This window comes from Ascaphus truei, chromosome 16 (genome assembly GCF_040206685.1).
Source record: "Ascaphus truei isolate aAscTru1 chromosome 16, aAscTru1.hap1, whole genome shotgun sequence".
In the NCBI taxonomy this organism is placed as follows: domain Eukaryota; kingdom Metazoa; phylum Chordata; class Amphibia; order Anura; family Ascaphidae; genus Ascaphus; species Ascaphus truei.
In genome coordinates, this window is record NC_134498.1 from 27,467,915 (window position 1) to 27,483,337 (window position 15,423).

The 15,423-nt window shown below is 43.2% G+C and overlaps 1 protein-coding gene across 5 annotated transcripts in view; it reads right to left on the reverse strand.

Moving 5' to 3' along the window:
- Nucleotides 1–15,423, reverse strand: part of LOC142467326 (connector enhancer of kinase suppressor of ras 2-like) — a 497,579-nt gene that overhangs the window by 68,165 nt on the left and 413,991 nt on the right. For all 5 annotated transcript variants that reach the window (XR_012788363.1, XM_075572875.1, XM_075572877.1 and 2 more), the window contains exon 14: nt 966–1,000. Coding sequence is in view for 4 of the 5 variants with exons in the window: in XM_075572875.1 (XP_075428990.1) it covers nt 966–1,000 (35 nt within the window). In the remaining variant the exon portion in view is untranslated. The remainder of the gene's footprint in view (nt 1–965; nt 1,001–15,423) is intronic.

The following is a 15,423-nucleotide window of genomic DNA, read 5'->3' on the forward strand; positions in this document are numbered from 1 at the left end:
TTTAATTATTTTACAATTATTAGACCTGGGGGGGGGTGTCCTGATGTGATGGAGGAGAGCACAATTTTGAGAGCTTCACGTTCCGGGTATTTTAATGTTTATACATCTTCAGAGAACAAAAAGTATTTGTGACTCAATCATGAATAGCAACATGCCCGGAAAAAAAATTGCTGCAAAGCTGCACCCCTAAAAGGTTAAGACCTTGCACCTGTATTTCAGGTCCTTGGCTTTTGAGGTTGAGCACAAGATGTACAGTATTGAACCAAGAGCCCGAGCATCCAGATAACATCTCTTTGCTCTACGTCAGCGGGGCTCAAATCCGGACCTTAAGACCCCCCCACCCCCCAACAAGTCGGGTTTTCAGGATAACCCTGCTTCAACACAGGTGGCTCAATCAGTCCCTGCTTCAGCACAGCTGGCTCAATCAGTGCCTCAGTCCTCGACTGCACTACCTGTGCTGAAGCAGGCCTATCCTGAAAACCTGACCTGTTGGGGGGGTCTTGAGGACCTGGAGTTGCTCGCCCCTGATCTAGCTGACCGTGTATAGGACAGCAGTTCACAGATGGTATACAGGTTTTCACTGGTTTAAGAATAGGACCTAGCAAGTTCCATTCAAAACCATTGTTTGGGATCCAGTCCGAGCATTCCTGTGCCCTATTTGGTAGACAGATGTAATTTAAATGTACAGTATTCTGATACAAATACTTAGTTGTCGTGAAGTGCCTTAGTGTATAGTTAAGAAAATGCTTCAATTCTGTTGTATGATCTTTAATAATGTGACCTCCAGCCTTAATGTGTGCAGAAATAATGTCATCTTTGTGCAATAATAAAACCTGATATGCCCTGAAAGTGTCATTAGCAATAGAGGAGCTGACACTAATAAAGTCATTTACATGTAAGCAAGTACTGTACAGTTTAATAGCAAAAGAGCCGTTGAAATATCCAATGAGAGAAAGATAAATTACCTTTCAGAGTCTCCCCCGATTGTGTCTCCCGCTCTCTGTGAAGAAGAAAATGAATAATATTTAGCATGTGATGGCAGTGAAAAAAAAAAAAGAACTGAAAAAACGAACTGAGTAAATAGTGAAACACGGCGTGTCGGAGACAGGAAACGAGACTTCCTACAACAGCTCTAACCAGAAAGAAAGTATCAAAAGTGTCCCTTCTAATACAAGACCAGAGATGAACAGCACCCCTATACAGCACTCTATCACTATGTGAGAAGATGATAATGTTAAAACATGATTTATTGAAAACTCGTTAAAACAATGGGGTTTAAAACAAGAATGAAATTGATTTCAAGCGCTTTAATGTCTCTAGGGGTAAGGTGTACCCCAGAGAGATGGTTGTCTATATTAATGCCCAGTGTTATGTGGATTCACTGGCCCTAGTGTTCCGTATATGAAGCCATCACCTAGGGAATGGTTATGTGAGGGAATGGAAGTGATATCCTTAGATGTAGTGCCACAGTATACTAATACTAATTCTTGTTTTAAACCCCATTGTTTTAACGAGTTTTCAATAAATCATGTTTTAACATTATCATCATCTCACTTAGTGATAGAGTGCTGTATAGGGGTTCTGTTCATCTCTGGTCTTATATCAATCTAGCCCCTCTAAGTACCATCACTTATACAACTTTGGCTGTAGCGGGGGTATCTGTATAGTGTTTATATCCCTTCTAATACTCAAGTCTGTGCTCAATAACGGTCAGATACACTAAGCTCCGTTAAATAAGGGCAAATAACGGGGCGTTACCTAAAATAACGGACATTATTTCTCTGATGTTAAAGGAGCAAATTCTCCCCCAAAATCCTTTATTTTTTCAGGGTTATAGGTTTGAAGCAGGGTGTCTCCGGAGCTGGACTAAGAGACTTTCCTTGTCTTCCCATTTTTGTTTTACGTATGAGAGGCAGGGGGTCTCCCTGTATCTGCAACCCCCCCCCCCCCCCCCGCCCCAGAAACAGGATATTAAGGGATTAGAAACACCTGATAGGGGTTATCGCATCGTGATCCTAATCAAGTCAATGGCAGTAAACGCTGGATCACAGTGCGATAACCTGTATCAGAGGTTAGCGAATTTCAGGATACATTGTTTAAAGAAAAGCCATTTGCCTAATGTATGTATGTATGTCTTTATTTATATAGTGCCATTAGTGTACATAGTGCTTCACATTAATAATACACGTGACAATCATATAAATAACAAATAATACAAATAACAGATCATGGGAATAAGTGCTTCAGACATAAAAGTAACATTTCGGAAGAGGAGTCCCTGCTCCGATGAGCTTACAGTCTAATTGGTATGTAGGAGAACGTACAGAGACAGTGGGAGGGCATTCAGGTAAGTGCGTCTGCAAGGGGCCAAGCTTTATGTATCGTATTAGCCACGATGCTACTCATATGCTTCTTTAAGCAAATGTGTCTTAAGGTGGGTCTTAAAGGTGGATAGAGAGGATGCTAGTCGGGTATGGAAGGGCTTTTCCAAGATGGCGACTGGGCAGTATTTTGTTTGTGGCGTTCATTTCCATCTTTCAGGGAATATTAGTTCCTGGACTAGGAAAAGGAGGGGGAACAGTGGAGGGTCATTACAAAAAAATTAAGGTGGTAAAGAGAGTGGATACGCACAGGTTGACGTTGCCATTCTCCAGCAAACCTCCAAATGCATTTATGATAATGTTAGTGTGTGCATGGAAGGGTCTAAAGAGCAATTCCAGGGTACTACCAGGCTTTTGAAAGTTGTTTTTAATAGTTTAAGGTATGTTTAACAGCTTTGTAAATGTAGGTATGAAAATAAAAATCTATTAGAATGTGTCATATGGGCTTGTTAAAGGCTCACACGTAACAGGTCAGGATGATGCAGTAATGCTAGATTTACAGGAACCAATAAAGAGATAGAAAGTAGCTTTTCAGCTTTTTTTTCCCTCAAAAATCACAATTTAGCATGACTTGCAAAATACCTTTACATCAGTATTTCTTAGAACAAAACGGGCAAAGTGAAGGTGGTACATAAAAATCCTAAATGGGAAAAGGACTTTGATGTTAGAACCTGGATTTACACGAGAACTTTGCCTTCCTTTGCTGCGAGTTTCTTGTTTGACGTGAGGTAAATGTTTCCTGTTGTAGCTGAATAAATAGCATGAAACCACAAGCACCGACCACACCGTACCGTTCACCTGCTATTTGTCTACTGATTTGTCAAACAAGAATAACATGCTGTATGCAAAACTATCTGCGGAATACTTGAGAAAAGACGTGACAGCTGTGTTAACACCTCTGGTGCTTTGCAACATTGTTGGGCGTGTGTACTAAGCGTTGCAAACGTCTTTTATGGTGCGAAATTGGCGCATATAAAACTCCATTTCAGTTTCACTTCTGGGCACCTCAAATTTCCCCAGCTGTATCCAAAAATATATTATTTACATTTGGTTTTGCACACAGACACGGATTGTGCACAGGTGTACAGGTTTGTGTACAGGTGTGAATGGTATGTGCTGAAAAATTAGTTCTGTGCTCCCCAAAAAAGGTAAAGTGTGTGAAAATCGTCCCCCCAAATTCAACTTGGGGTAAACTCTACACAAATTGTTTATGGTGTACGCGCAGAAATAAGTTACTATGTATCAACCTAAAAATGTATTTGACGCAGCATGGAAGCTTAATTATATAGGTTAAAAAAGATGGCTGTTATATAAAAAAAAGTTACAATGATAAATGATATTTTTGCTAATACAAGTTCTAAAAAAAAATACACAATTCTGTTTCAATTGAAATTATGTTGAATACCTGATTTGAAACTATTTATAACAACAAATTCTCTTGTCACATGTGTGAAGCCTTCATATTGTACATGAGACACATTTTTTGAAGTTTTGCATTACTTTTTAGCACTGACATTTCTAACGCTACACAGATTTGAAAACTGATGTTAGTATATAGGCCCCTGTGTGTTATATACACATTTAGTAAAGAACGGGTAAGGACTGCAGCACATGCAGTAAGAAAATACACGTAACCACAAATAAGCCGCCAGACTGTAATTATACATACTGTACATTTTATAACTAGAAGTAGCTTTACGTTGCAAAATATATTGTTATACTTAACATCACTAAGTAGCTGCAGGTTTCTACTGTATGTTTGAAAGAAAATGGCTCTATTTCTTTTTGTTTTTTATTGTTGGCAATTGACATACTGTATACAGTAACAATAAATCTGGGCATCTGCATTGAGATAAAAGTTCTCCTTACTGCTGACTGCAAAATGAGTCCCAGAATGTGCTCAGATCAGAGAAACGTTCTTTCCTGGTGAGCATTGAGTACTTATTGCTGACAATAAAATAGTTTCTACCTCCGTGCAGAATAAATGAGTACTGCAGTATTAGGTGGTACTTTTGTTATTTGGACTAACGATGGATATTATAAGACAAGCTTTCAAGCGTTCTCCTCTCTTCCTCAGGATTGGCACACGCTCTCCACATTTCTGACTATTCCTTTCGTCCAGTTTCTCTTTCTGTCGTTATTAACTATCCATTTATCATTGAGTGTTACAGGAGAATCGTGGGCAGTGAATATCTGAAATATCACTACTGTAAAAGCTCAGACACTTACTGCAGGTCAATATAAATCATTAAAAAATATATATATAAAAATGTAAGCTGCAAAAAAAATCAGTAGCAGTGATATTTATCTGCGTTTCTCCTACACAGTGAAGTCATCGAACATCCATCACTGTCTGAGAATTGGGTATGGTAACCACAAAATAGCGGGGAGTTGTGTTGGATCACAATAAAAACCTAGTATGAAGGTGTTTTGAACAGAACATCAACAACTGTTCATATTATTTTAAAACTGTAAAAACATATGAATGTGCTTAGCAAAGGGGGATTAGCCCCTTTAAGGGACAGTGTCTTAAAATCAGTATTGGGAGTTCAGGAGGGGATATATAAAATTTGGGATGATATGTATAATTTATTTTGTTATTTGAGCTCAACACGCAATGTCTGCATCACCGTGCGAGCAGCGACGTGTGTATGAATCTTGCTTCCTACATTTGGCACAAATCTCTTTGGAGCAGTAGCTAACAACACACAAACCTGGCAGATTTATTTGACATAGAGAGAGAGAGAGAGGGAAACTGCACCAGGTATAGGTACAACGTTTGATACATTTCACTATACTATGTATATCTTTATTTATATAGCGCTATCCATGTACGCAGGGCTTCCCAGCAGTAACACACGTGCACATGACCTTAATAAGCACCATATACATAAAAGTAACACTACGAAAAGGTGTCACTGCCTGAACAGCTTACAATCTAAGGCTTCGTCCATGGTTATTGCTGGCGGAGGCGCGCTGAGGGAAAGCGGTGCTTTCCCTGGCCGTAGACAGCGCGCCGTCTGTGGGCGTGCCAGTGACGTCACGGAGCTGGTTCGCCCTCACTGGGCGAACCGCTCACGTGACCGGCCCTGCGCTCCGGCAAGCGCGAAGATTTAAAAATTTCCTAAGACCTACGCTTCCGCGCGCTTGCGGAAGCGTAGGCGAGCCCCTACTAAAGCCAGTCTCATTGCGGCTGTAGGGGCTCAGTGCCGAGCAGAAGCGCGCCTCGGCCCGCGAGCACTATCCATGGACGCGGCCTAAGTGATAACTAGGGAGAGCTTACAAGAGGAGGGGGTTATTATGGTACGTGCACCTGCAAGGGGTCGTGGTAAGTGCATAGTGCGATATTGCACGGAGTGCTCCCGTATCTTCTCCACAGAAACGCTCGGGTGGGCAGTCACACAAGTGTAAAAAAAGCCGCAATTTGCGGAGGGTTTGGAGCAATGACCCATTTAGCGACACTTGATGCATATCACCCTTTTTGTCTGGGGCACTTTTTCATTTTACCTGCTGCAATATATATCTGCTGAATTGAGTTAGGGCGAAATCTCTGCATTAACAGATTTATATCATATGTAAGAAACTTGAATAACAGGATAAAGGCATAAAACCGTTTAATGTGTGTGTTAGTGGTGATTAAACAGGAGCTTCATATATACAGTACCAATAGGTGGGGTAATAATGGACTCTTCCCTTTGACTCTCTCTTCCTACTAAGGCAAAAGTAGCGAAAGGGTGAGACTTGTATGTAAATACTGCTGCTATATATCATGGTTCTCAAGGGCAACTAACTGGGCAGGTTTTCAGAACAATCCAACATATCCAATCACGTGGTCTTAGACTTAGGTGGTAATTCTATATATGCAGCTGTTTTACCGGCAACTGGAGAAACCTCGGAGCTGGGAGCACCATAGATGTTCTCAACTCCAGTCCTCAAGACCCCCCCAACAGGTTAGGTTTTCAGGATATCCCTGCTTCAGCACAGGTGGTTCAATCAGTCCCAGCTTCAGCACATGTGGCTCAATCAGTCCCTGCTTCAGCACAGGTGGCTCAATCAGTGGCTGAGCCACTGATTGAGATAATCTGTGCTGAAGCTGGGATATCCTTAAAACCTGACCTGTTGGTGGTCCTTGAGGACTGGAGTTGAGAACCCCTTTTCTGCGGTAAAAATAAAAATGTAATTTTGGGGGGTGATCGCTGCCCTAAGTAGATACATTTTGATAACCAGTAGCCTAGAAGAACTAAGCTTGACGCCCCTGCTATAATTGGGTGACACTTTCTTCCAGTGAGTGACACTTCACAGACTTGTACAATGGATCTAAAATACAGAGAACAGTAAGAAAATAATGTACAATTTGAATGCCACATTGATCACTACATAAAATATACTTTAATTTTATTTCTAACCAGAACAGCTTTAAGCAGGACATGCAGTTGCTAACCTTTCCAAAGGCAAATGCATATACCATGAATATGTTTGGGTGTGTGGGTGGTGATTTGTTTTCAGAATAACAGAAATATATATTTAATTTTTTTTTCCCTAGGAAGAGCTAACATGATTGCAGTTTTATTAATGGTTGTTTTACTGACGCATAAAACATGCCAGGACAAATCTATTTCACAATACAATACTCTTAAGCACAAAGCCCATCCAAGTGATGAGAAACTAATTGTATTATGACAGATTAGACTCTCTCTCTGTCCATGCTCCATGGGTCAGTTGAACGGTACACACAAAAGCAATCCGGAAAGAAAAAGCTGCTAAAAATGTAATCCCGTGTCTTTCCTTCGTTTCACCTGAAAGATTAAAAGTGATGTTATGATGGAGTGATTGTACAATAACTTGTCTCTACATTATTAATCAGCACGCCAAGCGCACAACCCATTTCCCCTTGCTACTGTAGGGCCGACGAATATTCTAAAACCAATCTGGGGCAATCACCAACAAGACCCAGGTACATACTGGGTACATGCTGAAAACCTGCTGGGTACATGCTGCAACATTTCTGCAGACAGACTAATGGCCCATCGGATTAACAGCGGATCAAACTGAATGGGACTGCCAGGGACCCCTGCTGTGTTAATTCGATGGGACATTAGTCTCTGCAGAAATGTCACTGAAATGTTTGCAGCATGTACCCAGCATGTACCTGGGTCTTGTTGGTTATAGCCCTAGATTTTCCAAGGCAAGTTTAAGGCAAGTGTTGGAATACTCGTCGGCACACCTGTACAACGGGTTTTCAGGTGATTTCAGTGATGCAGTGAAATGGCTTTTATTGGCAGTTGAGATGGTTGCGAAGAACTTGCGAACTTGCCGACATTCGATTCTCTGGAGTTTCGATCAACGTTTCCAAACAAATTAGACATTTCGATCTACCTTTCAGTCTAACTTTTTGGCCTCAACAGTTTTGCTGAAACTTCGCAACTTGTTCAAAGTTCGTTATTTTTGCTCACCCTCAGCATTGACAATACACCTACCTGCAGCTCCCTGTACGGTGCATTATATTTGAGACTGTTACGGCGATATGTACAATGTACATATAATATATGAGTTAGTCAAAGGGCGACATTTTTAAACAAAAGGAGTATATACTTGGGTCTTCTCCCATCCTTTCATTACAGATGGTACAGTTCAGACATACACTCAACAAGCCATGCACCGTACTACCAATATAAAAAAAAAATTGTGGCTGGTGGTGACAATGCTGTATGAGTGCGGGGCTGGGCTGCTTAATACTGAATACCGAAAGAAAGAAAAATGTCAGTGATGCAGCCGCCAATGTAGATGATGATGGTGGTGGTGGACACTAGTGGGTGGTTGCCATTGTAATATGCCATGTGTGGGATGGCAATCGTGGTACCATGGTAGCTCCGCACACAGCCATCTAGTCCGTAAATTGTCATTTGATTTGGAACCAAATTAGTTAAAAGCAACTGTTTCTAATAATCCTGTAATGTAATCTGTTTTCTCATCCTGGTGACACGGAGACCTGCATTACATAGTCTTGGGAAATAAGATGCTCATTCAAGCCTTTCCCACACTGCTACTAGACAGATTGCTTCTATGATCTGTTATGATAGACCCAGCTGTGCTGAACAATTGTTCAGATAGTACGCTCCAACACACAATCTCCTTTGCCAAGAGACAGGGAAACAGACCCAATGGTCAGAAACAGTCATGTATTCCCCTCATCCATGTGCACTAGTCCACATATCTGCTGTGAGGTGCACCCTCTTACTGTTTCAAGTATAAGAGCCTGGCCCACTACTTCAACAACCTCTTGGTACAGGTGTGAAAAGCCTTCGTGACTTGTTCCAAAAATATTCCAAGTATTTTCCAGCGAGACTAAGCATATTTCCCTCCACTAAGCTAAAAGGCAGCATATCAACTGTTGCATTTTGACCACTTTACTATTTAACGGAAGGACCCTAAAGTGTGCGCAATGGCTTGTCCACACCATATCGAAAGCTTTGCTAACAGTGGGTTGTTGTATTTGGCTAGATAAAATTGGTCCACCATGTTTTAGTTTAATGATGACAGAAGGCTCCTTTCCCCTGTTCCCATGTTGCCCACTGCTAATAGCAGTTTGTCGTGCTGGAACTGCCCCCACAGCCTCCTCCTATTGCTACCAAGGACATCTTCATCATGATGACATTCACCACTACCAAAAACCTCTTGAGTTACCTATCGACTAGTAACAGGTATTGAACCTTCTCCAACTGCTATTGTTTGTGCCTTTCTCACATCTTTGCCATGTACGCTTATGATGACAGGTCATGTGCCCTATAATGGCAGAGGTACCCAGATTTTTTCCACTTTACAATGGCACGGGACAAACACTTAATTTTTGAATATTTGAATGAAACAGTATGAGAGCAACACATACCAGACCTAGATGATGCTGCTGCTGGTCTTATTGGCATTCTAGAAGCTGTCCTCCTCCCCATAATCAAGCTCTCTCTGCTGTACACGCCACCACTAACAATCTATTCATTTTATCATCATTCTCCACCTCAATATTTAGAAGCTGTGTAATATTGTGTGCTGCTTTTTCTGAGGCTAATATTTTCTTGCCTCGTCCCCCATTGCCACTGGTACTACCAGAGCCATGCACTCTTGATGATGATCAGGATGACATATTATGTGGCTTCCCAGAAGACCATGACTGGTGGTTCCGATTGCTAAAAATTGTTTCTCTTAGACTCAATTTACTGCTGAAGAAGCTCTTCAATGTCAAACGTTATCCTTTAGGGGCACAAACCGGTTTTTAGATCCAAACATAGTTATGCAAGCTGCACTATTTAAAATATAATTTGGCTAATTGTGTGTAAATGAAATGTGAGTTATTGACCTGGCTCATGTGACTTGAAATGTCCTATATCTGACATTAGATTATTTGATTAAACTATGTTTTACCAGGAAATACTTATTGTGATATGTATCTCGTTTAAATATTCTACGGAAATATATTTACATAGTGTTGAATGGAAATATAGAATCAGATGTCACAGCCTCGGATGACAGTGGCCCAGATCATACAGTATGCTAATTAGTACCACATCTCTCGGTAACCCACCTTTTTCTGTTCTCTTGACGCTTTTTCAGTTTGCTTGGGTGGGAACGCTGCTCTGAAGTGATATTGTACAAGTTTGCTCAGTAAGTGAAGCTGCATCTCTGCTGCTTGGGGCTTCACTTCTCGTTCTAGTTCAGTAGACTGCAGTTTAAACCATCAAAGCTATAATGCTGGCAAATGTACAAGCTATAAATACCATCTGCCTTTGAGGTTTCCAGTCTCTCAAATGTGGGATAGGTACCACTGAGGGGGGTGGCAGGAAGTCGTGGGACCGGCTCTCGTGCACACAGAACACTTTCCAACCTACATCCTATCTGCAAATAACAGGCAGATCACAAACAGAAATAATACTGTTAGGAAAAAAAAGGAAAGAAAATTGCCACTGATCATCCATTACATATGTGGCCAGGTACTCCTTCGTCCCCTTACCTTCCGCTGCGGCTACGACTGGCAGCGGAGACTGGGGAGATTGCGGGGTGGGCTGCGGTAACGTGCGAGCAGTCAGGATGGCGAGAGGGTCGCAGGAGGTCCGCGGTGGCTCCCGTTGCAGGGTGCTGCCATATTGGAATTGGCCGCACATGCATAGTATGAGTTCGCGAATATCCAGTATGGCCTGAGGTTGCGGCGGCCATCTTTGGACTCCTCGTGCAAGCGCAATAGTGACGGTCATCCTAGGGAGTACTCCGCAGGGGAACTACATTACCCAGCAGCCCTGCAAGATCACCTGGCGCCACACAACCAATAGGGCTGCAGCAATGCCCTGCTCCCTGATATAGATAAATTTTGTGCGCTGAGACCACGCCAGTCAGAGCTGGGACACGGAAGGGTGAGGGTGTAATTGCAGGGCGTCACTAGGCCAGAGACCCCCTTTTAGGCCCCAGCTAGGCCCCAACTTCCCTGTAAGTTTGTGGCTGCTACAGGGACAGGCCCTTAGATAGGGACACTGCCCCAATTAGCCTCCATAGTGTCAGGGACACAGCAAGACGCCGCGATGGGACCCTCCAGATGGATACCATCCCACGTGGAGGTGGACGCCATCGCTGACGGTGACGGTTTCTTTTCAGTCAGTGGTACCGAGTGCCGGAGTACTCGGCAGGTATCATACCCCATCTACAAGTGCACCAACTCCAACACTGATTGTGGGCAGCGCTGTCACACATACATTGGGTGGGTTGGCTCCTGTGGACACTGGGAAGCTAAGCTGAGCACCTCAGTACTTTGGGGAAAACTCCACCAGGTTGTGGACGGTGGTTGGACAGAGGGCACGGTGTGGGAGTATGGCCCTGTGAGGCCTGTGTTATTCTGCATGTTCAGTAAACCTGTTATCATATATGCTGTGTGATCTTATTGCATTGGGTCCTGTGAAGGGCTTATCCGGCGCTGTCAGGATCCCTCACAGGTGGAGGCGCTGCCACCAGACGATCCTGGTACACCCCAGGCTCCCAGCAGCGGAGGTTCAGGCCTCCTGTGAGCCGCAGGTAAAGCACCACACACACTTAGTTGCCGCCACATCTCCCATAGATGGGGGAAACAGCGCTACACATAACATATGACTGCACTTAACCCCTTCAGTGCTAAGCAAATGTGTTTCAGGTAGTTATAATAATACTTTTTCCTTATTGATACTTGAGAACTCTGTACTAAACAGTGGAATAATGCAGGCACAATAAGTCTACATGTTGCTGCTTAAAGTTTGAAATTTACTTTTTGTATTACGTGTTGGAACCAAGGACATCCCCATCCCCCCTCCTGGTAACACTCCCCTCCTGGTGACACCCTCCACCCCCCTCCTGGTGACACCCTCCACCCCCCTCCAGGTGACACCCTCCACCCCCCTCCTGGTGACACCATCCCCCCCCTCCTGGTGACACCCTCCCCCCCTCCTGGTGACACCCTCTCCCCCTCCTCGTGACACCCTCCCCCCCTCCTGGTGACACTCCACTCCCCCTTCCTGGTGACCCTCCTCCTGGTGACACTACCCCCCTCCTTTTGACACTCCCCCTCCTGGTAATACTCCCCCTCCTGATGACACCCTCCCCCCCGCTGGTGACACCTCACCCCTCCTGGTGACACTACCCCCTCCTCCAGGTGACACCCTCCCCACTCCTGGCGACACCCTCCCCCCTCCTGGCGGCACCCTCCCTCCTGGTGACACCCCCCCCCCCTCCTGGTGACACTCCCCCCCCTTGGTGACACTCCTCCCCCCTGGTGACACCCCCCCCTCCTTCCTGGTGACACCCCCCACCCCCCTCCTGGAGACCCAGATACTGTACTGAAAGTTTTTTGGTTCCAATTCCTTTCCTTTTTTTTAAAGATGGCCCCGCGGCTATTTAATTGGAAACCTGCGTCTATTTTCTATAGGACTGGCGGGGAATCCCAGAAATGAAAAACTGTAAATATCTGGAAACTGGGGAGTCCCTGGAGCTGACAGAGATCGGTTCGGTTCCAAAAGCCCCCCGGGTTCCAACACATACAATGAGACGCCCGAATTTGTGCTTTAAGTTGCAGGGAAATAAAGTGATTTGCGGAAGGTGAAATATTCTTTAAACTCCACACGAAGTGAATGATTATAACAGCATTAAACCTGCTTGCACAGTGTAGTATATATGGATGAAAGCGTTAAGTGACTCATATTGTTTTTAATATCAACAATCAATCCTACTTAGTAGCAATTATACAACACGTGAGAGTAAAAAAAAATAGAGGGATGAGAGTAATAATAATAATTACTATTATGACTAGTATTGTGCAAAAATGCCTCAGAATAAAATACAGAAGCAGTCGACGTTATTGTACAGTACCTGTTAGCGCATCTCTTAGATTGTAAGCTCTTCGGGTCAGGGATTTCCTTTCCTATTGTCTGATTTTGCTGCACTTATTGTATAATTATAATTCCCTGTACTGTATTCTTTGTGAAGCGCTGAGTACACTTTTGGCGTTATATAAATAAAGACATACAATACAAAAAAAAAGTATATTAAATTACACCCGGAACGCATCAATAGTTTCAATAGTACCACCTCAAATCTTACATTAAATGACGTTTGAAACAGAGAGTCACATTAATTGGTGCAATATCGTTGGCTAAATCTAATAATTTTTTTTAAATCTTCAAGGAAACAGAATATGAATACAGATATAGTGTCCGATAGACCTGTTGTTCTATAGACTTGGTGTACTATAGACCTGGTGTACTATAGACCTGGTGTACAATGAGGTTAATGACACTTTTATGGTCTTTTCAGTTTATGAGCTAGCTCAGGGGTTGCCAACTCAAGTCCTCGAGACCGTCTAACAGGTCAGGTTTTAAGGATAAAACCACCTGTGCTGAAGCTGGGATATCTTTAAAACCTGACCTGTTGGGAGGTCTTGAGGACTGGAGGTGAGCGCTCCTGAGCTAGTGAATGAAGCGCTACTAAAATCTCTAAATGATTGAAGTTTAAAGAGGCACTAGTGGTTCTATGGCATTGGCAATACAATCAAATAAGGTGCTTAGAAATACATAAAGAGTGACAATAACACAAATAGTGGGTTACTGCAGGTACAGTCCACTGATTATCCTCAAAAATCAGAGGAAAAGTACACGACTAAATTCGGACTGAACCGGCGCTAATATTGACGGATAGTGCCAGTGATACAAAGTCCAAAGTAGTGTGTGGAGGATAACAGGTGGATGTCGACCCTCTGTTCCAAGGGATGGACACCGGTGAAGTCAGGTGGAGGACATGGTATGTAAAAATAAAGAGAAAACATACATAATGTAATACTGTATGATAACGTGAACTGTGATAAATCCACCACACAGTTTGATCTTAGCCAACTAGGGTATGCCACTGATCACTAATCAGATAGAGAAGTGATGTCCTTGGAGTGTCTACAATTAGTCAATGAGACTTCAACAATGGTAGAAAAAATAAGCTGTATTTAATATTAAAATACTTGTCTTGTCGTGGAGGGGTAAAATTAGAATCCTACTCACAAGATTGTTCATGGAATACAGGCATGAGTGTCCCAGAGGGGTCCTGGATCGTCTGGAGAGGTGTACGGTGCTGGCGGGCCAAAGTGCCGGTTGAGTAGCAGCTGCTGTTGCAGCCCCGCGTCTTGTCGTCCTGGTAGTTTCCCGTGGCCACGTCTGTCTTCGCCGTCACATAATGATGCTGGTAGTGACACAGGATCTCCAGGTGAGTCTCTGCTGTTAACCCTAAGTGTTTCGCGACAGGTGGCGCTTCCTCGGGGTCTCTATGGTCAAAGGAACTGATGCTTCTTTAAACAGTCCTCTCAATTAACCCTTTGAAATCCATAGGATTGATGGTTACCAGCTATTATAGGACAATTTACTTGTATTATTTCAGTGTGCCTTCCAAATACACCATTTCAATGTTTATATATAGGAAAACCTGGACCAATAGTTAACTATCAAACATTCACTAAGCTATGTTAAATCAGGGCAAATAATGTGAGGTTACCCAATAGGGACATTATTTTCCCTGAGTTTAATAGGTATCCATTAAGCTAATTACATGCAAAAACAATGACCATCATTTAACTCATTAGCATAGGGTTAGCATGAGGTTAATTTAGCACTACATTGCTTTAACGTCAAATAAAAAAGGAGGGCATTGTGGGAATTCTCCCATGAAAGTAGTGTCTAACTTCTGGTCTCGCGCACGCAGAGAGCTTGGCGCATTGAGACCTCAGTAGTCTCTCTTTTTTGACTATCGTGACGCGGTGGCCATGACCCAGACGCTGAAGTAAATTCTCAGGCAACAGCGATCCCACTTGAAGGAAGCAGAGTACACCCTCTATTGAGACAGGTCCACCCGTCTGTGCTTAAGGACATATGGACCTTCCGCCCGCACTGGGAACTTACCTGGGCTGACTCCGGTAACTGCAAACTATGAACCACGGTGGCTGACTGATCCAGCCTGAAGGAAGCAGGACACACCATATGGAGAGACAGGCCAGATGGTCTGTGGATAAGATGCACAGAGCCTCTGCTCGCATTGGGAACCTACTGTACCTGGGCTGACTTCAACTAAGTGGTGTCTCTTCATCTGCCACCATCCTCTCTCCTGTGGGCCGTATCAGAGACGGACATGTGTGGGAGTGATCTACCAAGCATCTTGAATCAACATATGAGCTACTTTCAGGGGATATATTATCTAATCTATCTCTGTCTCTGTATCGATGTCGGTATCACTTGAGACTTTAATAACGCCACCTTTAGGTAAGACCTAAAGAACCTAACGTTATTTCCCTGCGTTGACCTGAACGACCTTTAGTGGATATATGATGTTAGGGGGAACACCTCTTTTGCATATCATTAACTAACGGTTGGGGAAATAATAACGATACATTATTTATGGAGTAGCATTGGGTTAACTTTACGGTATTTTCTTTAGTGGATAGATGTTATAATTAACCCAACATTAATTTAGGTTAGTATTAGATTAAATAGGCACTTAGTGC